Below are 22,397 nucleotides of genomic sequence, written 5' to 3' on the forward strand. Positions count from 1 at the left end.
GAATTGACAAGGCTCAGGGCCCTTAAATAATACAAACGGACGGTAAATGTATTGAATAAACAAAGAGAATGAATTCGGTCCAATGGCCCACTTATCAAATCCAACTACATGGATTGAACTACCACTGTTAACTAGCGGACCGTATAAATAACGATGAAGAAGCCAAGAGAGAAGGAGAGCGGATGATGATGATGCCTTGAATGGAGACACCCCTCCCCCTTTTTATACTGTTCATAGGTCCGTGAGTCATAGACAAGATACCAGACCACAACTATTTGCCCTCATATGTCGTACACATGTCCCACTAGGTATCACACTCTCTCGCCAAATATTTTTATGCGCGTCATGTCGTAGGCCACGTTCTAACCATCACCAACTGTATTGCTAACAACCTGGATGGTTCGTATGAGTAATCCGCCTAAACGGTTCGTCTGAGTGGTACGTCTAGATAGTCAATCTGAGCAGTCCACCTAAGTTGCTCGTTCTATATCCACCCTTCCACTAAATAACTTGCCACTCACTTGGGTGATCCGTCACAACCAAGTGAACCAAAATATGGCATATAGGTCTATGATCGATGCTTCGTCGGCACAGACCAAACCTCTTGTTTTTCTGAATTGTGCTTCATACCGCGCGCTGCTAAACATTTCATTAGTCATATTTTCCCCCCCCAAAAAAAAAAAAAAAAAAAAAAAAAAAAAAAAACCCACCCCTCCCCCCACTTTCTTAATTGAATCCCCTTGGTCAAGTCCACCTCTTACTTCAATTATTATTTGGGATGTACTCCCTAGGGCCCATCAAAAACAAATTTTCAATTGATATGCTTTTATTATGGCATTTTTATAAACATAATTTATTTGTTTATATTTAACATTATAAATTATTCACATGATTATAAATAAATTTTAAACTCTACCGTGCACAATGTTTTAAACTTTGATTGAACACAAATATATTATTGGTTCATAATTTTTTTGTTTATATTATATCGTAATATAAATTTGGTCTATATATGGGATATTGAAAATTCACATATATTAAACTGTAAAAATTATATGTATTTTATTTAAACCAAATATATCCAAGAATATTTTAATGGTAAAATATTCTGGTGCTTACACTAACACTAACAGTCTAACACTTCCCTCCCAGAGTCGCAGTGTACAATAAAAAATCTCTTATTAAACCGGGAAAACCTTGATCTTCTACACTTCCATTCATCTCATTGCAGCAATGCTGCTTTAGCTTCAGAATCAAATACTAGAAGAGGGAAAAGGAAGAAACGAAGATGAGCACGGTCGACAAGATGCTGATAAAGGGAATCCGGAGCTTTGACCCGGAGAACAAAAACGTCATTACATTCTTCAAACCCTTAACCCTCATCGTCGGCCCCAACGGCGCCGGAAAAACTGTAACCTTGTTCACTCTCTCCTGCGATATCTGTATTTCTGTATTTAGATGCACTCTATAGTCTATACTCTATACTGGTAACTGTCTGCATATAATTACGCGGGTATACAATTTAATTAGAATGACAGCCGTTAGTAGTGTGGCTACAACACCAGCATGTCGTATACTGGGCAGTGGTAGTTGCAGGAGTCTTCACTGAAATGAAGGCGATGATTATTGCAAATTTAAGTGTTTGACCAGTGTACATATGTTGATACACTGTTCATAACTTATTGATTAATAATCTGTATGTTCTTTCTGAGGCAGACAATCATTGAGTGCTTGAAGGTGGCCTGCACTGGAGAATTGCCTCCTAATGCTCGTTCCGGTCATAGTTTTGTCCATGATCCCAAGGTCTTTTCTCTTTGATCTTGTTCGTTTTTGAATATATTTCTGATGTGCAAACTGATTTTCAAAATTTGACTAAAATGAATTCTGGGTTAATGAAGGTGGCAGGGGAGACGGAGACAAAAGGGCAGATTAAGTTGCGGTTTAAGACTGCAGCAGCGAAGGATGTGGTCTGCATTAGGTCATTTCAGCTAACTCAAAAGGCCACAAAGATGGAGTATAAAGCCATTGAGAGTGTGCTGCAGACAATCAATCCTCATACTGGAGAGGTATTGCTGCTTCTTTGCTCGTCTGTATTTTTTCTAAGTTGTTGTCCGGCAATTTTGATGGTTCAGTATTTCTATCAGAAATCATTCCAGCTGACATACTCGAGAAGAAAAATTTCACAATGGTGCTGCTGATGCTGAATTGCCAATTTTTTTTTTTTTTTTTTTGCATACAGTTGATGTATGAATTCCATAGCTTTTAACAAGTTATTCAGTTCATACAATTTGGAATGCTCTGGAACTGTAAAATGCTGGAATTGCATGACTTAAATGCCCTTCGATGTCTCTCTATCTCTCACACACATTAATATCAGAGTAGTTTCACTGTTAAAATCCACTTGTGAGATGGAATCTTAAATTTATAGTGATGCTAAATCTAGAATTGATATGAAAAGCATTATTTGGTTTCCTAAAAAATATCAACAGGAAATATAAGCAGAAAAAATGAATTGGAAATAACAGAAGTGTCTAAGATGGTTGCTGAATGCATTTGAAATTGAATACAAGTCATTCATCCACAAGAAGTTAACATAAAGTAGCATAGAAACTGCTTAATATGTACTTGAGCTCTCAAAACACTATGGCATGGTTCCCATGGAAAATTGCAGCTTTCTACTATAACTTGCATTTCAGTGGCTTGACAGATTGGTCAATCACATTATTAATAGGTTTAGTAAAGTTGATACATTATGCTGTGTGCTCGTGTTTTTCCTTCTGCTATTTTCATGTCTGGTGTTGCAACTTGTTTATTTTCCCTGACATTAACAATTTCTCTGGGCCTCTTGTTTGAAGGTGTCTGCTTGACTGAATAATTGTAACTTCAGTCTTCAATACATTTCTACAAAATTTGAAGGTTTGATTCCTAGATTATCTTCTGCTTTTAATTGCAGAAAGTTTGCTTAAGCTATAGGTGTGCAGACATGGACCGTGAAATACCTGCTCTTATGGGTGTGTCGAAGGCTATTCTTGAAAATGTGATTTTTGTACACCAAGATGAGGCCAATTGGCCACTGCAAGATCCTTCTACGCTGAAAAAGAAGTTTGATGACATCTTCTCTGCTACTAGGTACACGATGTTCCCAATAATGAGATGCAAGTAGCTCACTGAATTTTTTCATTGGAGAAACCATTTCTTTATCTCAACTTGTATCATCAGACTCTTTCTGTTATAGAATGTTTGTACTTTAATTTGATAAACGGCTTATTAATAACATTTACATGAAATTAAATGGAGCCCCTATGATTTGCTCTTCTTTTTGCACTAATGATCTGACTCACATTGTTGACAAACATAAGGGAAAATATTTGGAATTCACGTGGGCCACACCCTAAGCAATAACTAACTTTAAATTAAGATTCTTATTACAATACTTCTGTTGAGGCAGAGACATATTTTGTAGAACGATGCTTTTTGAGCTGTATCCATGGTCCATGATTGGTTTTGTCTTAAATTTTTTGGAGAATACTTTATGTAATGTTCCCTGTTTCAGTGTTTTTCAAAGTTTGGATAATTACAACCACCTTTCTAATCAAGATTTTGGAGACCTTTCGTATAGTTTTTCAAATTACTGGGACCAACACTTTCATCTGTATATATAAGTGCAAATACTCTATTTTATAATGAAGCTTTTCTCAATACAATCTAGTGATCTACTTGCTTCTCCTTTTCATTCAACAGGAAGGAATAAAATTCCCATAAATTAGAACTGAGACATTAAAAAATGTTTTTTAATATTTTATTTTGTTGGCAACTAGGTTGATTTTCCTTTCTAATTCTTTTGAGGGTAACTTTGAAAATTTTGAAGAAAAGTTTGATGAACATAAAATTTTGAGGCAGTTAAACGATAAAGTTAACAATAGGGGAAGACATTCCTAAATCCTAAGGGTTCTTTAGAAACTAAATGGCAGTCCTTATTTTGTTCCATTTAGTTCTCTGTCCTATAATGCTATAGTTGTAGGATATATATATATATATATATATATATATAATTTTTGGGGTTATATGTTATAAGTTCTTCTGTGGTTACTTTTCAGATATACAAAGGCTCTGGAAGTTATTAAAAAACTTCACAAGGATCAAGCCCAAGAGATAAAGTCATATAAACTGAAATTGGAGAATCTTCAAACACTGAAAGATGCTGCATACAAGGTTTCTTAGTGCTTCTTTGTCTTGAATTTTCCAGATTGCAGATGAAAATTTTTGAGTTAATCCTTTTCTCCTCTCTGATGTAGCTTATTAAGGACATTCTTTAAGCATGTGGAACCAAGAGTTTGAGTTGTATTTCAAAAATGTCGATTCATTCTAGTTGAAGGCACTTGATAAAAGCTAATCAAATTTGGCTTGTTTTTGGTATAGTTAAGAGAAAGTATTGTTCAAGATCAGGAGAAAACAGAGAAAGTGAAAAATCAAATGCAAGAGCTTGAAGGAGAGATCCAAAACTTAGATAGTAAGATCCACCATGTTGAAGGAACTTTAAAGGACCTAAGGAAATTACAGGATCTGATAACTGCCAAAACTGTAGAAAGAAGCACTTTGTTCAAAGAGCAGGAGAGAAAATATGCTGCTCTAGCTACAGAGAATGAAGGTTTGTGGTGTACAGTTAGATTCCCTATATATGTATTTTTTTTTCAGAAGTTCAGGTTCCTTTCATAAGCAAGCACGTCCTCAAATGAAATGAGGAGCAAAGTGAAACTTTTCAAAAAGGACAACATGCTATTTTTGCATTTATGTGATGCTAATGTTTATGGGACAGAGTGATTTTTCTTTGTTCTTTTTTGTGTAAGCAATGGGATCCTTAACTGAGATTGGAGTGCCTCTTTACTTGAAGTCATACTGTTCTCCTGTATTTTACATTGTCTACTACTAAGATCTTTACTTCTATTAAAAAAAAAATTCTAGCTTGTGCCCTCTTCCTTTATTGCATGTGGTATAGTTAAGAGAAAGTAGGGCACACTTAAATGCAAAAATCAGGGCATAATTATATGCATGCAGCTGTAACCTTGATTTTTGAGGTTGTTTGTCAATTTTCATAGGTCCCTTTATAATGTGCTTCCTTTTATTCACTTCTCTAAAAAGAATGTGTTTTCTGATAGTGCTCTGTCTCTGCTTCTAGATACTGATGAAGAACTGCTGGAATGGAAAACCAAGTTTGATGAAAGGCTAGCTCGTTTGGAATCAAAAATTAGCAAATTGGAGAGAGAAAAGGATGACACAATAACGAAGAGATTTCACCTTCAGGAGGAAATTAAAGACTGTATCCGGGATATTAGCAAACTTCAAACTGAAGCTGAAGTAATTTCTTACTGTAATGCACAAGTTGATATTAATAACGTTTTTTAAAATTCTTTTTTGAAGTAATTTCCTCTTTTTTGGTTGTTTTCTTTTGGTGCATAGGCTCACATGTCCAACAAGAGTCAGAGAGATGCAACTATTAAGGAGCTTTTTGAAAGATTTAATTTAGGTCCTGTTTCAAATACTCCATTCAGTAATGAAGTTGCTGAGGACCTCATGAATCGAATATCATCGAGGCTCATGGGCTATGAAAAGGATTTGGAGGATAAAAAGGTGATTTCTATGTTTATTGTTTCAACTTTCAAGTACAGACACACACATACACATACATGGGGGAATCTTGCTGCAATTTGGTGTACAGTATCATTTCTTAAATTGACAAATGCTTGGTGTAGACTGTTCAGACTTGAAACCAGTACATGGCTGAAAGCTATATTATTGAATCTCAATGCCTTTTTGACATATTTTGCTAAAATATTATCTTACTAACATAGTACAGTTTTATTTCCTAAGGTAGAAGAATAACACTGGCTAACTTGAAAGGGCTGGAATTTTCTTTCTCTCTCTCCTTTTTATTGTCATTTTTATTAGGAGCATAAATAAGGAAAGCAAGCTGGCCAGGTGTTTTTTTTCTTATTCTGATTTTCTCCAGCTTGAAGGTGAAGCCACCTCATGGTTTAAGAAACCTGTGTTTTTGGTCCGACTGGTTGCACTTCAATTTATGAGTATTGTTGGTTTGGTCCCACTGGCTACTTCATCTAGCAGATTCATACAACGAATAAATGTTATGCACATAATGGGTATAATGAGAAGAAAAATCTCAACAAATCAAGCTTTAGAGTAGATAAGATTTGAAGAGAAGTGAAAACTGCTCTGTGCCATCTACAAACTCTCATTTCCAATAGCTGTCTCTCTCTCTTTTTGGGTGATAAGTATAGAATAGTGTACTTCTATCATGCAAAGGTGTTGATAAACCCTGAAACTCTGAAAGAAGCTGTATACCTATTTCATTTCAAAGTAATGCCTATTCCTGTTTTTAGCATAATAATCTTGATTAATATCATAATTTGCAGAAGTGCTCACTGCAAATGAAAAACCACATACATAAAACTCCCAAATTTTTTACTAGTATTCAAGAAATGATAAACATTATCATGTGTATAAAATGATGTGTTCCACTTCAATTAAGATCTTATCCTTGTGTTGGTTGAATACTTTTTTATGGGCTAAACATGTGAACACTTTTTGATGTGGGGTAGCATGTGAAATTTGAACCTAGAACTTTTAATTGCTTTTTTACCAAACTGGATAATATGTTCCACCTCAACTATATAAGGTTTAAGTTAGTGAGGGATACATGTTTAATATTTAATATTTAATATTATTATTGACAATAGGCTTATTATAGAAGACCATAAAATTAGGAATTTAAGGATATATATATTAGAAAAATTAGATATACAAATTCACCCTCTATTTGGGTCTTTAAGACTTTATTGTTTAAAGCAAGAAGTTTGATATGGTGCACATAGAAGATACAATTTTTCATACTATGCCTCCCTCTATTCAGGTGTTTTGTGCTCTCTACTTCTTTACTTGCTCTTAAATATAATGTTATCAAATTTTCATGTTTTCAATGCCTCTCCTATTCACTCATGATGTGATTTCTTTGTGCTCTGTCATAAATCCAAGATGATGTAATTTACATTGCTTGCATGAATGTTCTTCAGAAATCAAACCTGGCGATAACTACAACGGCATGGCGTCAGTACGAGAATGCAAATAGCCGTTGGAAAGATATGGGTGCCAGCATACAGGCTAAAGCAGAGATCAAGGTTTTCTCATAAAATATGCAATGCTTGTGTTGTATCCTGTTGATGCTACTTTTTGAGTTTTAGATAATGATGGTTGTGTCCATTGTCCAATGCAGAGCAGTATTTTGAAGCGCATTGAACAGAAGAAGAATGAGCTTGATGAGCTTGAACTTGAAATATCTAATGTCAATTTGGTTCACCTGGACGAGAGGGAACGGAGAATGGTTTGTTGTTTCTGCTCAAGCCTTTCAACTGTAGCACTACTACAGCTACAGACCTTACATTTTCTCTTTGGCTTTGCAGCAAGCTGAATGTGAGAGAAAGAACCAACAAATAGAAGAACGAGAATTTGGGCAAACTATTCAGCAAAAGCAGAGTGAGATATATAGCTTAGTTCAAAAAATCAAAGCTCTTAATCATGAAAGAGACCTATTGGCTGCTGATTCTGAAGACAGAGTTAAACTCTCCCTTAAGAAGGCAGAGCTGGAAACCCAGAAAAAGAAACACAAGAAGATGCAAGTGACTTTATACTGAATACATTATTATTTTTTCACTGTTTTTATTTCACAACAGTTTATACTCTCTCTACATCGGATCTGATAATCATTCCCTTAACACTACAGAGTTGATGAATTCAAGGATAAAATTAAAGGGGTGATGAAAGGAAGGCTTCCTCCTGACAAGGATTTGAAGAAAGAAGTTACACAGGCCCAGAGGTCAGTTAATCCCTCTATCTCCTCTGTTGATGCCTTTACCTGATAGTGTAGGTTTTGCAGTTCTTAACTTTCTCTAAATTGTTCATTTTAAAGTGGCAAATGATTTGTCTCTGTAGTTTAAAGGGAATTTGGTTTCTTGACCCTTTATATATTTCCTTTCCTTTGGTTATGGTAGAATTCTGTATTTTCTTATTTGATTCTTTTACATCTGCCAACCTGTTGAAGTCCTTGGACATGCTTGAAACATTTGAAGCTGGATTTATTTGGGAGTCTAAAATTCACTCTTAGGAACACTTTAGGTTCTAGGTGCTCTGTAGCTTGAAACCAATAGCTTCTTACAAATAAAAACTCCTATTAGTTCCATTTCCTGGTTGTTTGGGTTTCTGTAGGCAGTCCACTGATTTACTGGCACTTTTGTTTGCTCTTGCATTGTCTCAATTTCTATGCAACAGGTTAAATGGTATATTTCCTGGTAGTTCAAAAGTATTGTCTCAAATAATGCTTCAATTTTTTTGTTATTCTGATTTTGTGGTCTCCATGTCCTGCACACTTCACTCATTTCTTCCTATGTAAACATTCCATTGCTTAAAAAACGTTTAGTGCATCATATGTCATGTATTTATTTATTTATTTATTTTTGTCTTGTTCTCTGATTAGGTATTCATGTTTGCCTTTTGTTTTGCCTTGCAATTATCACTGCAGGGCTCTTCAGAAAGAGTTTGATGACTTGAGTGCAAAAGCTCGTGAAGCTGAGAAGGAAGTGAATATGTTGCAGATGAAAATTGAAGAAGTTAATAATAACTTATACAAACTTAACAAGGACGTGGAATGTAAGCATTATTCCACAGCTTGCATCATCTGATGTATACACAAGCTTGTGTTTTTAACATATTTTTCCTTATTATTTACATTTAGCAGTTGCTTTCCAACCTGTTTAAGAAACTCCTGCCAAAAAATTAATTGAAACCTGTACATGTTGTGAGATAAGAAAGCTTGAAGCTTGATCTTTGAGGGCTTTATTTATGATGTAAGTGCCTATGGTGAAGTGTATGAATTCTATATTTGATAAGTTTCCCTCTTATTAGAAAATTTCCCCTCCTTATGGCAAAGCTGATGGGTTGTGTACAATTCCCCCTTTGGTTCTGTTGCAGCAAAGTGATAATTTTTATCATATGTTTTTCTCGTTAGGAGCATTTCCTTACTTCACTCTAATGCCATTGCTTTTTCTAGATGCTCATACAATTTCCTTCTTTGATTCAATTGCAGCAAGAAAAAGATTTGTCGAATCAAAACTCCAGTTTTTTGACCAACAGTCTGCAAGTATTGACTATTACTCTAAAGTTTTGGATTCAGTCAAAGAGAAAAGGGATGTCCAGAAAAGGTTTGCCATTCCTAGTCTATTTTATAAAGAAAAAAGGCTTTTTGTACAGAGAACTGTTTGAGGACGTAACCCTGAAGCATTTATTTGGTTATATACTGAAATGCAGCAAATATAACATTGCTGATGGTATGCGTCAAATGTTTGAGCCATTTGAAAGAGTTGCTCGTGCTCATCATATTTGCCCTTGCTGTGAACGTCCCTTCTCTGCTGAAGAGGAAGATGATTTTGTTAAAAAGGTTAACTTTTTTGAAATTTGTTTTGTGTATCATCATTAACAATGAAGTGTTATCTTCAGATGCATGTTGCTTGGTAAATATGTAATACTTGTGTAGCTACTTAAACTAGATTGGATTAAGGCTGGGTTGAATTCTTATTGTCATTGCAGCAACGGGTGAAAGCTGCGAGCTCTGCTGAGCATATGAAAGTATTGGCTGTGGAATCTTCACATGCTGATTCTCAGTTCCAACAATTAGACAAGCTTCGTATGGTTTATGAAGAGTATACTAAAATAGGAAAGGAGTCAATTCCTCTTGCGGAGAAAAACCTTAATGAGCTCAATGAAGAGTTGGATCAAAAGAATCAGGCTCTTGATGATGTAATCTTCTACAGTGGGTACTTGATTAATTTTATTTATCTGCTGCTGTAGTCTTGCTAGATACTAAAAGCTTGTTTTATCACTCCCCTCTAGGAATTTGGTTCTGGATTCTATGGACTGCCCTGTGCTTCACCTTGGCACCATTCTTTTCATTCTTCATCTGGTCTCTGTTTTTTTCTTTGGATGAAAATGCTGAAATTGGACAAAGCACAATAATAAAATAGCTTGGCTCTAAACCACAAATTTCCTTTTGCAGATTTCCATATTTGAGTTTACTTAACCTGATGTGTTTGGTGTCATCATTCTCTTTAGCTAAACCCCTGATATTGTTGGCTACTGTTACCTTTCTGGCTTGCTTGACTTATTTTTCCTTCTAATGTACATCCTATAGCTGCAGATGGTATCAATTGAATAGTTACCGCCATGGCGCCATATTTGATTCTCTTTCTAGTTCCAATCGTTGAATTATTTGTAGATATTTTGGGCCTTTTAATTGTGGTTCTGATATTCAGTAGCATATACGGAACTTCTTGATTACCTGAATATTATTTTGGTATTGTATACTATTCTGTGATGTCCTAAGACGAATCCTTCTTTATGATGGTAAAGACTAATTCTCAATAGCTGAAATTGTTCTGACTAAATGCCGAACACCAGACAATGCTATAAAATATCCTTGCTGGACATTGTTCTAATTTTATTGAAAAGAACCTCAGTTGCTTTCCCTGGTGATAAAACTTGACAGTATACCCTCTATTTTTTTGTTGGGTTAATAAAGATTATTAAGAAATGAAAAAAAATTAACTCTGGTACCTCCCTTGTCGGCAGGTGTTGGGGGTCTTGGCTCAGATAAAGGCAGACAAGGATGCAGTGGATGTCCTAATTCCACCTGTAGAAAATGCTGAAAGGCTTTTACATGAAATACAGGTTTTGCAGAAGCAGGTTGATGATTTGGAATACAAGCTTGATTTTCGAGGGCAGGGTGTCAAATCCATGGAGGAAATCCAATCAGAGCTGAATATATTGGAGACCAAGAAGTATATTTGCTTGTCAGCTATTCAAATTATGTATTTCTTTGTTTTCCATATGCGAAAATGTAGATAATATATGACAATTCTTGTCAATATCTTTATTATACTGTTCTAATCTTAAATTGTCCCAGGGATAATTTGCATAATGAGGTAGAAAAGCTAAGAGAAGAACAGATTTACATGGAAAATGATCGCACTAGTGCACAGCTAAGGTTGGGTAACATCAGGGAAGAGAAATTTAAAGCAACTTCCACTTTGCAGAATGTTGAGAAGGCACAAAAGGAATTAGAATGGTTGACAGAAGAGAAAAGTCAAGTTGAGCTTGATGAGAAGGTAAAAGTAGTATAAGTTGCATTTCTCCTTGACATTATCTTCTTTGTTTGATTTAAAATTTTGTATATTTTTCTTTAGTAGGAAGAAGTGTACAGGATAATAGGATAAGATATCATCCCAACAAAGCAGAACAGTAGAATTGTAGAAATGCGTATTATGAAATTCTCCAGTCTGTAACACTCCAAAGAGTTAAAGGCATACTGGGGTGACCCAAACAGATGAAAAAAAAAAAAACAAGGAAAATTATTGGAGCTGAAATCTGGGGTTTGGGGTTTGAACCTTCTGATTTCCCAAAAAATTTCCGAAATCCAAATGGTTGTAATTTCTCAAAGTGAGCACTAGCTATTTCTTCTTTCTGGATGGCTACTTCTCACCAATTAGTATATACAGTATCCCCAGCCAATATGGATGCTGATTTAACATATATTTCATGTGCCATAATTGTAGCAATTGTATATTTATTTTTCCAATAATTGTGAAGTTGCTAACAGTACTTCATGGAAATCTACTTCTCTTCTTAAATTTGGCAATAGTCATTAAATGACTAGAATATAAATTCGATGATGACTAGGGTCAATGCTCTTTTGTTCTTGTCATCCAGTAAGTAATCTAATATTTTACCCAGAAGACTTGTCTTAATAAATAAGCCTCACTGCTATGCCAGGGGTAACACAATATACATGTAGTATTATCTAGATCATGTGGTGCATTCATCATGCATTTAGTTACCTTCTGCTTAAAGATATTTATGCCTTTTATTTTAGTTTTTATGTTATAATTGTTCATAAAGTGTTCCCTCAGTTTCTACTTGAGAAAAACTTCTGCTTTTGCTTCAAATTTTAGCCTGTCTGAGGTATTCTCCTTATGTTTTCTCCATAAATCCAAGGTTTGATGGAGATTATAAATGATTTTTATTCCTGCAACTCTTGCTAGTACAAATTTGTCTGGTATTTGATGTTAAATCAACAATTTGCTCCACATTTACGGTAAGTGAAAGCATCTCTAACTGAATTGCAGGATACATAAACATTCCAACTGATATTTGATAATGTATTATTTTCATTTGTGAATTTATATTTTCGTTTCAACAAGTTTAAAATGGAGTATGTTAGATGCATATGTATGAGTACTGAATGTTCAGTATTTATTTTTGATTTTTTTGTCAACTTCTTTAGGTACTGAAATTTCTTCTTTTACTTACTATTCACTAATCTGAAAATTGTTTCGTTCTTTATTATATAATAATGGAAGTCGTATCATATTTGGGAGTTGGGACAAATAATTAATCATGTACTGGCATATGAAAATTTCAGCATTTCGGAGAGGCTCTTGGACCTTTATCAAAGGAAAAAGACAAATTGCTCCGTGACTACAATGATTTGAAAGAGAAATTTGAACATGAGCAAGAAAAGCAGTTACAAGTTTGTTCAAATTTTAGACAGGAAATGAAGGCATTGCAAGGGCTGGCTTCTAAAATTAAAGAGTATGTGATGTCTATTGTTTACAAAATAGATGATTCTTTCCCATTGGTTAAATGACTGTCTTTCCATGCAGGTATTATACTGCGAAGAAAGGAGATAGATTGAAGGAACTGCTTGAAAAGCAAAATTGCTCAGAATCTGAGCTTCGAAACTGTGAGTCCAGATTGAAGGAGTTATCAGAACAACTGACCAAAAGCAAGGATTCAAAGATGAATGAAGACAATTTGAGGCGCAACATTGAGGATAACTTGGATTATAGGAAAACCAAGGCTGATGTCGATCGGCTTACTCGTGAAATTGAATCATTGGAAGAGGAAGTGCTGAAAATTGGTCGTCTCTCTAGTGTCGAGGCAGAGATTGTAAGGCTTTCACAAGAGCGAGAGAGGCTTCTTTCAGAGGTAAGATACCCTGGAGACCTTCATAAGGTTGTCATTTTCTATGTGATTTGCAAGCTAGTCAATTAGACTGTCTGATTACATCTACTTGGGAAATTAAAGTGGACATGTTTGGATTATATTTGACTTGGTTTCCATAGAACCTTCAGTGCCTTTTCATTTTTATTTTTATTTTCCCTTTTTCTTGGTTTTGGAAACAAGTTACAGACTATTGGCCGGAAATGCAATTCAGAATTCAAGAATTGGTTAAGAAGACAATAACTTGATTACATAACAAGTGTGAAAAATGGGAAGTCATAGTACCACACAGTAACCCAACAGGGTAGCTCAAGTGGCAAATGAGCTCTCTTTGTGGGGGAGAATTCCAGGATAACCTGGGTTCGATTCCCATAAGTGACGTTCCCTTTGGGCCAGCTTCTGTGCCTCTCGGAGCGAACCGGGTGGACCTGGACCGTTAAACGGACAGAGAGAGACCCGGACCACAATGTGTGGTTTCCACCGAAAAAAAAAAATAGTACCACACAAGAGTTTCTGACAACAATTCTCCATATTCCTTACCAACATGTTTAGTTCATGGAATAGGTCAGGAATGGAATAACGTTCATGGAAATAGACCTATTCTATTGTTTGCCTTGGCCTTTTTGTCTTGGGAATAGCGTTCCTGGGATTGAGCTATTCCCTTTGCAGGGGGAATATCCATTCATAGGGGAGGCCTGGTATTAGCTATTCCCATGCTCTCGGGAATAGCTTTTGTATTATACTATTATAATACCAACAATACTCTTTATACACATGCTTAGTATCTACTACCTAATACCATACCAACTACAATAAATATTTAGATAATTATTAGAAAAATGCAAATTAAACATTAATTTTAATACCAACTATAATGAACTTCTCCTATATTATTTTGCATTGATTTACTTTGAATTACTTATTTAAATACAAACATTGGGCATAAATCAGTCTCGCAGTGCCCATATAAAACTCTCTCTCTCTCTCTCTCTCTCTCTCTCTCTCTATATATATATATATATATATATATATATATATATATATATATATATATGACACATTCAGTATAAAGGATATTTTTGTCATTTTAATACTTATTCCATTTTTATTCCTTAAAACAATCAAACACTGTAATACAATTCCTTAAGTTTATTTTTTCAGTGAACCTAACAATGGAATAGAATTTATATTCTATTCCTTATCTATTTCATTCCTTATGGATTAGCATTCCTATTCCTTCAAAATTCAGTCTGTGAACCAAACATGTAGTAAGCGATTTGCTAACACTTGTGGGCATATAGTTTCTCTTCGATTCCTCCTAGTTCTTGGTTGTTGCAGGGATGTAGTGAGGGGCAGTCATCCCCTTCTATTTTAACATATGATTGTTTTTCCACTTGTAATGATACCATCTTTGCTTACTTTCCATCTTTCAGCTGTGTTTGCTTTACACTTTATTTTCTTCAGAAAAATGTCATAAATATTAGCCTTTATAACCTTGTCTATTCGCATATCAAAGCTGTGGTTTGTAAACCTTCTTTTTTTACTCTTACAGAAATGTATTACTTTTATTTGCAGTTAAATAGATCACGTGGTACTATCTCTGTTTTTGAAAGCAATATATCCAAAAATAAAATTGATCTTAAACAAGCACAATACAAGGACATTGACAAACGTTATTTTGATCAGCTAATCCAGCTTAAGGTAAATATCTTTAAAATTTTATTTATTGTTTGTCTCATTAGTATATGTAGTTGTATAACAAACTTATATGTTCTTTGACAGACAACTGAGATGGCAAACAAGGACCTGGACAGATACTACAATGCCCTTGATAAGTGAGCTTCTTAGTCCAGCTTGCTGTCTATTGCTTGAAAATACTATCCTCTTATTTAATTGGTTTAAGGTTATATTTTGTTTATTCAATGTGGGTTCCACCTCGGCTTAAGCTCTAGAATGGGTAACACATTGATTATTCTTTTAGGATCCTCAAGTCTCGACACAAGCCCCGCATATAATATATGGGTAGTTTGTGAAGTTGAACTTATTTTATTTAGCATGCTCAAGTATCTCTTCTATCTCTACAAGAAAGATATACAAATTCCTTTTTAGGGAAAAGACACCACAACACATTCATAAAGAGGGTTAAGCTCCCACCCCTTTTTTCTGTTTCTCGAACACTCTTCAAGTCTTCATTACAATTATTTTATAGGTAATTTCAGCCATTTAGACTTCCGCAATTTGAAGACTTAACAATTGCACTTGGCCAAAATTTGTACCATTCATGTTTGAAATGATATAATCCCCATTGGCTGTAGACTAGCACCTTACATTCTTCCCATTTTATGTGCATCTCATATGCCATTATTTCCTCAGTAGGTCAAGTATTTTGGAAGTGGCTAAATTGAAAATAGGGTCAATTTAAATGGAACAGAGGGATTGCTTGTTTCATAATATATTCCAATTCATGGAAATTTTTCTTCATCACCAAAAAATGCAAGTTAGATATCATCAGCTAATGTTGGCATAATGAGGTCCTTTCTGGTGCACATGGAAGCTCCTAAAACCAATTTGACATTACCATCACTGCACTGTGATTATTGCTATTTTTACTATTCTATATAATTACCTTGTTTTATATCTCTATTTTTTTTTCTTAAAAAAAAAATCTCTAGTTTTATTATTATTATAGAACTTTTCCTTTGGTTGGTATCATTTCAGGGCACTTATGCGATTCCACACAATGAAGATGGAAGAGATAAATAAGATTATTCGTGAACTGTGGCAGCAAACTTACAGGGGACAAGATATAGATTACATAAGAATTCATTCGGATTCTGAAACTTCTGGCACTCGATCTTATAGCTATAAGGTAGTTAAATCTATTCTATTATTATTTTTGTTGTTATTGTGTGTGTGTGTGTGTGTGTTTTTCCCTTCCCTATTGTGTATATGTTTCTTTATTCTGAAATATCAGTGGGGAAATGACATCTAGTGTGTTGCATCTTTAGAAATTGAAAAACAAGGGCTTACACTATGAATAGTGTGTTGCATCTTTAGAAATCTCAAAAATATCTCACAAAAAGGGATGCACTTAGAAATATATGTAAAAGCAGTCCGTCTAGCACTGTTGTAAAACTTTGCCTAGGCAGAAATGAAATAGGCGAAAGTCACCACTTTAGGCGGCCGACTGACTAGTTTGCCCTTCACCCACTTTTGATGGCCAGCCAATTGACAGGTGACAGTCATCACTCATCAGTGACATTGAGACACCATCGACAGGCGATCATCACAGATGAGATGCCATTGTTGCAATTGCTGTTAACACTAAGACAGACACAGTCTTTGCCGGCCTCCGTCTAACAATATTTTAAAATTTTGTATTTAAAAAAAAAATCCTAGTTAGCAAAACTACCACCAAATAAAATGTAAAATCAGCGTCAACTCTGTAAAAAGTACACCTGGAATCTAACCTAGGCATAGCACTATTACCACCAACTCAGCTTTTGTGTTGTTAACTGCTAAATGAGCCAATTGAACTTTGTCTACTTTTGGGGTCTGAATGAGTGAATGGAGCTTTTATTTTATTTTATTTTATTTTATTTTATTTATTTATTTTTCTTAAAAGGGCTTAATTGCACCATTCTAAGTACAGTACTTCGGGGACTTATCAACACTTATCCCCCCAAAAAAACATTCACATAAAGCATATCTTGACCCAACATGTGCAAACCAGTAATCTCTAGGGATCACTTTGTTATATCCCCCTGCTTTTGCTTCCATGAGATAAAAAATTATGGTAGTCTCTTGACTGACATTTGGAGCTGAACTTCTGCAATCATTTTTTACATGGCAATTCAATAGTTAGTGATGCAAACTGGTGATGCGGAGCTTGAAATGCGAGGGAGGTGTAGTGCTGGTCAAAAGGTAAATCATGTTCATTCATATTCTTTAGCTTTTCTGGCCTATATCAGCTTGGTTGGCTCTATTTTTCTCCCCCAGTTATCATCCACTTGTTCAATCATAATGGTTTGCTGCTTATATTCAGGTCCTTGCGTCACTTATAATACGATTGGCATTAGCTGAAACTTTTTGCTTAAACTGTGGGATACTGGCACTCGATGAACCAACAACAAACCTAGATTGCCCAAACTCTGAAAGTCTTGCTGCAGCACTGCTAAGGCAAATACCATCATCATATACATTGACATATGGGGGGGCATTTATGTGCAAAATCTTACAGTTGTCTTTCCTATTTCAACAGGATCATGGAGGACCGAAAGGGACAAGAGAACTTTCAATTGATTGTAATCACACATGATGAGCGATTTGCTCAACTCATTGGTCAACGGCAGCATGCAGAAAAATACTACCGCATCTCAAAGGATGACCAGTAAGTCTTAATCTTCACATGTTATGAACTATGTTCTGCTAGGGAATGATGCTTTACCGGTTAGTGGGACACGATGTGGATGTGGTTTTAAGAGAGCTTTTTTCCCTATGAATTTCAGTCAGCACAGCATAATTGAAGCGCAGGAGATTTTTGATTAAACATCACAAAATTTCTGCTAAGAGATCATCCGGCCAATGCTGAAGCAGCTGATATACTGAATACCAACACTAGTGTCCTGTTGTATCATAGGACGAACTTGCTCATTCTTAGTGTCTTGATATTTAAAGCTGATGTATGTTGGTCTTACTAGCATGGTTGAAAATATTGTTAGTCGTTCGGGGGTGCCTAGCGCCTAGGGCGTCTAGGCGGCGGCGCTTAGGCATTCATGTATTTTATTTTTATTTTTTAAATTCTTTTTAAAAAATTTTAAAAATTTTAGGACTTGATAATTATAAATTATTTAATAATTTAATATTAACTTAAAAAACATCTAGAGTTTGAACAATTTAGGGTTATTTCGTTCAAAATGATGTCATTTTGAGCGAAATAATTCATTTAAAAAAGAAGGGAAAAATAGCTAATCAGCTGATTAGGCGACCTAATTGGTGCGTAGAAGGCTGCCGATTATAGTGATACGTTAGGCAACTGACCAATGCCTACCTAGGCGCTGATTAATCGATACTTATGCGGAATTTTTACAACACTACTTACTAGTAGTCTTAGTCATGAATTTCATGGTTTATCAGGTACTAATTGGGTCATATATCTTCTTGTACATCAGTGCATCACTGACTGAAAATAGTAGGATAACTAGCAAATTTGGCTGCGATCTGCTTAGCATTTTGTGGTCAATAAAACTATATTACTAGTAAAACATGATAATATTTCTATAATCTCCAGGCAACTGCTAATTAAGGATTTTTAAATTTTATTTTATTAATAAAAAGTAGCTGTATTTGTTAGGATAGTCATAACTCAATAAGTAACAAATTGCACTTTTGGTCCTGTGACTATTAGGGTACTGACAATTTGAGTACGTGACTTTCAAAACTCTCAATTTAAACCTTTAACTACGCAATTATTAGCAGATTTGGTCCTGCCGGTCAAATTGTCGGCCAATTTTGGCCGGAAAAATATAATTTTTTTAAAATTATTTATTTATAAAGGCAAAATGGTCATTTAACATCATTTCTTCTTCTTCTTGCGTCTGCTCTGTCTCCCAACTCTCCTCCTTCTCCGCCGCTGGTTCCGGCTTTGTTCGTGATCGGAGACTCCGGCTTTGTTCCGGCGTTCCGCCCCGGCCACAGACGGAAAATAAATTATGTCTGTTGTATCTATGTTAGCCAGAAAATAAATTCGACTTCAACAACAATAATCCTCCTGTCTTTTATCCAGAGAGTTGAAGAAGATATAACAAGATAATATATATATCAACACACACTGATCCAACCCATCATGATTATCATCAGAATTATAATCTCAGAAGTAAATTAAAATTTTTTTAAAAAGTGAATTCTCTTCAAACAACAAACTTATAACCCCTTTTATCATCGTAGTTTAATCTTAGCTCTAAAGGATGATTTGGGATTTTCTTGTTTTTTTTTTTTTTTTTTTGTCACCAGCCTTTTTCTCCGGCAATAAAAAAAAGAAAATAAAAGATCAAGTAAATGCTACGCAATCAATTTGGCTTCCATTGATGATAAGGAAGCCAAGATGAGCCGCCGGCACCGCCACTGCCGTCCGTCAGAGACATAGAGCTGTGCAGTGAAGATCGTTGGCTTCGGCATCGACGCCGTCCATCGGCGGCGGCATGTTGAGGTCAAAAGGGAGCGGCTTTCTGAAAGAGCTGGCGAAGTTTTCGTAGCCCCGTCTTCGACGACGGAGGAAGAAGAATCGCAGTCGCGACGGAGGAAGAAGAATCGCAGTCGCTGTGGCAATCATCGGGAACAACCGGCGGCGCGGTGGCAATCATCGCTGTGACGTTAAATGACCATTTTGCCCTTATAAATAAATAATTTTAAAAGAATTATATTTTTCCGGCCAAAATTGGCCGGCAGGACCAAATCTGCTAATAATTGCGTAGTTAAAGGTTTAAATTTGAGAGTTTTGAAAGTCACGTACTCAAATTGTCAGTACCCTAATAGTCACAGGACCAAAAGTGCAATTTGTTCAGTTTATTATTACATTAACTAGCTCACATTTTCTCTCTCATCAGATCAGCGTCTTCCAGAGAGAAATACACTTCCCAGTTCCTCATGAAAAAGCCACCAACGATGAATTAGGCGTTGTAGTCGGCGGTCAAGAATGTAATCTGCGAATGTGTATATTGTCCACAGGCCTTGTAACTTGTGCTGTAACTACATTCTTACAGTCAATCAGAACCTTGATAACCTTCTGTAATGGCAAGAAGCAGTAGTTTCGTAATCCCAGAAAGAAATATCAAATCCCACTTTCACATATGAAATTGCCCATGCAATCACAGAAACCAAAACTTGGAAAATTCCCTCGGCCAGCCAATCAGTGCTCCAATCTGCCTTCCCCTGTATATTCCCCACAAACAGAAAGTTAAAATGTGAAAAATAAAAAATAAAAAAAATCTGAGAGAACTGAAGTGCATCCAAAATTTTGGATATATGGCATGTGTCACACATTACACCACAGGTAGCTTACTGTGATGCATAAACCCATCTCACAGGTGGGTGTTAAAAATGTTCAACCAATCTACAACCATCTTTCCCCATTTCTAAAATGAAGATATTATTACATGAGGAAGAAAACTGGAAGAATATCTCTACTCCATAATTTATTATCTCAAGCAACAATCCAAAATCAAGAAGCGCCTGGGGAATATGACGAGTTTATGCAATTTGGCTACATAACTAATATTTTACTGTTATCTCAAAACTAACAAGAGCAAACTCAATTGTGTAAGTGAAAATTTGTATCTGCTACAGGCTACTTCAAGCCTGAATATAGGTCCACTTCAGCCTATTTTTAAAAAAAGAGTGAAAAATGGAATTCAAGAGTATACAGACCTCAGCATAATCCAAATATCTCTTCTGGAGGATCATAAACACGCTGATCAGGAAAGATCTCCTCAAAGTCTTGTTTGACCCGATTCCTTAGTAGGGGATGTGGCAAAAGTCCCTTCAACAAAATTCTGAAAGGCAACTGCTCTGGTGGGTATGGAGATTTTTTCATGTCTTCATAAATATTCATGGCATCTGCAGGCGATCCATCCCTCAAGAAGCCTCGAATAACTTCAGTAAATGTCTGTGAATCAGGAAATAAATCTTCTTTTCTCATGAACTCCCATAATTTCATTGCATCTTCCATCTTTCTGCGTCTAGCCAATGCAATAATCAAGTCCTTGTACAAATAAACATCAGGAGTATACCAGTCTTGCTTCTGAATCACCATAAACATCTGAAGTGTGTAATTGTGTAAGCAAAAGACTTCTAACATAAGTGTTTTTAAGTTTAAAAAAAAAAAAAAAAAAAAAAAGGTCAAGTAACAAAACCATATAGAATATATGAGAAAATTTTCCAAAAACAAATGCTAAAGGAACTTGGAGATGCAAAAAAATTCAAGTCTTCAGATGATCTCCGTACGCTTGAAATAAATGATCTAGACGGACTGATTGAGCAATAGAGCAAACTAATTCTTTTTTATTCTTCCCAACTACATTTACCAAATTCAAAGAATGAGAGGAAAAAAAAAATCAATGATAAGTCGTCATTGCAAAACTGAAAGCAAACTATTACAGATAATTACTTCATCTTGTGAGGTCATTTACAGAACAAATCACGACTTCTGAAGTCTTGCAATCGTTAATATAAATTTCTACAGCATCCAGTCAAATAAAATAGCTTATACTTGAGCAGCCTATCTCCTTCTACAGGTACAGACACCACCTTATTGTAAGAAGTTAGATCAAGATATGCCCAAATGTACTTATAAATGTTTAGAAGAGCAAAGCATACTTGACATTAGGATAGAGCTTATCTTCGTCGTCTTTAAATTCACAAATTCAATTTAACAGTATCTTTTAAGAAATTTCCAATCAGCAAGCACTTAATAAAAATTCGATAAAGGAACACTAAAATGTATAGTAGAGTCATTGATCCACAGTTACTACTAACGAAATCCTCTAAATATCGATGATCGACAAGGGGTGTTTTAGATAAAAACGATTTACCTTAACAGCAAGAGAAACTTCTTCTTGGCGTTCGAGCTCGTTGAGCACCGCAACCATGTCCAATTTGAGAAGGCGAAGCACGTGGTTTTTCACGAACTTGTCGAGCTTATCTTCGTCGTCTTTGAATCTCTTCAGGCCTTGTATCACGAAAAGAGCCTCCTTCCCTATCATCTTCTTGCCTCTCCACAATGAGCCTCTAGGTCGCCCGTCGTGATACTCGCGAACAACATCAAACCGGAAGGTCGAGAATGGCGGAAGAAACGGCGCCGCTGAGGAGGAGGAAGAAGCATATGAGAATTTGGAGGCGGCGGCGGCTGAGGCGGGCGTTTGGGAGAGGTGCCTGAGGAGTACAGTGGACAAATATACGGAGAGTTTGGACCTTGAGATGGATCTAATCGACATTTTAGCGGAAGAGATGATCCGTGAGCGGCTGAGGACGGTGGCGGAGAGTGCGTTTCGTCAGTCGCTTTAAGAGAGGATTGTGCTTATTAGGCATCCATGGCCTTTGAGCTCCGAATTACCAAACTACCCTTTAATTTAAGAGTTAAAGAGTAAAATGCAACAAAAGCCACAACTTTAAGAGAATTGCAATTTGCCCCCTGAAATTACGATTTCCGACAGTTATGGCCACAATTCATCAGCCATGTTATATTTTTTAGTTCCACATACTTCCGATCTTAATAAAAATAA

At 35.7% G+C, this 22,397-nt stretch overlaps 2 protein-coding genes across 3 annotated transcripts; one reads left to right on the plus strand and one right to left on the minus strand.

Annotated features, from left to right (window-relative positions):
- Window positions 1-1,147: 1,147 nt before the first annotated feature.
- Window positions 1,148-17,892, plus strand: LOC109170498 (DNA repair protein RAD50). The gene is made up of 27 exons (XM_019319633.1): window positions 1,148-1,411; window positions 1,717-1,803; window positions 1,899-2,066; window positions 2,954-3,129; window positions 4,098-4,212; window positions 4,420-4,648; window positions 5,177-5,355; window positions 5,458-5,628; window positions 7,086-7,190; window positions 7,286-7,393; window positions 7,473-7,684; window positions 7,793-7,885; window positions 8,588-8,715; window positions 9,152-9,266; window positions 9,373-9,502; window positions 9,652-9,861; window positions 10,690-10,898; window positions 11,024-11,225; window positions 12,539-12,708; window positions 12,780-13,104; window positions 14,695-14,820; window positions 14,902-14,954; window positions 15,838-15,988; window positions 16,981-17,043; window positions 17,165-17,298; window positions 17,381-17,509; window positions 17,628-17,892. The coding sequence occupies exons 1-27, from the start codon at window positions 1,289-1,291 to the stop codon at window positions 17,665-17,667; spliced, it is 3,951 nt and encodes a 1,316-aa protein (XP_019175178.1). The 5' UTR covers window positions 1,148-1,288; the 3' UTR covers window positions 17,668-17,892.
- A 1,795-nt stretch (window positions 17,893-19,687) lies between these two features.
- On the minus strand, window positions 19,688-22,225 carry LOC109170499 (pentatricopeptide repeat-containing protein At3g46870). 2 transcript variants are annotated; one of them, XM_019319636.1, is made up of 3 exons: window positions 21,708-22,225; window positions 20,545-20,935; window positions 19,688-20,049 (listed from the first exon to the last, which is right to left on the minus strand). In XM_019319636.1, exons 1-2 carry the CDS (start codon window positions 22,107-22,109, stop codon window positions 20,546-20,548), a joined length of 792 nt encoding a protein of 263 aa, XP_019175181.1. In that variant the 5' UTR covers window positions 22,110-22,225; the 3' UTR covers window positions 19,688-20,049; window position 20,545. The 2 variants fall into 2 exon arrangements, with proteins under 2 accessions (XP_019175181.1, XP_019175180.1); XM_019319635.1 differs by having other exon boundaries at window positions 19,688-20,061.
- Window positions 22,226-22,397: the final 172 nt, after the last annotated feature.

This window comes from Ipomoea nil, unplaced genomic scaffold (assembly GCF_001879475.1).
Source record: "Ipomoea nil cultivar Tokyo-kokei standard unplaced genomic scaffold, Asagao_1.1 scaffold3321, whole genome shotgun sequence".
Taxonomy (NCBI): domain Eukaryota; kingdom Viridiplantae; phylum Streptophyta; class Magnoliopsida; order Solanales; family Convolvulaceae; genus Ipomoea; species Ipomoea nil.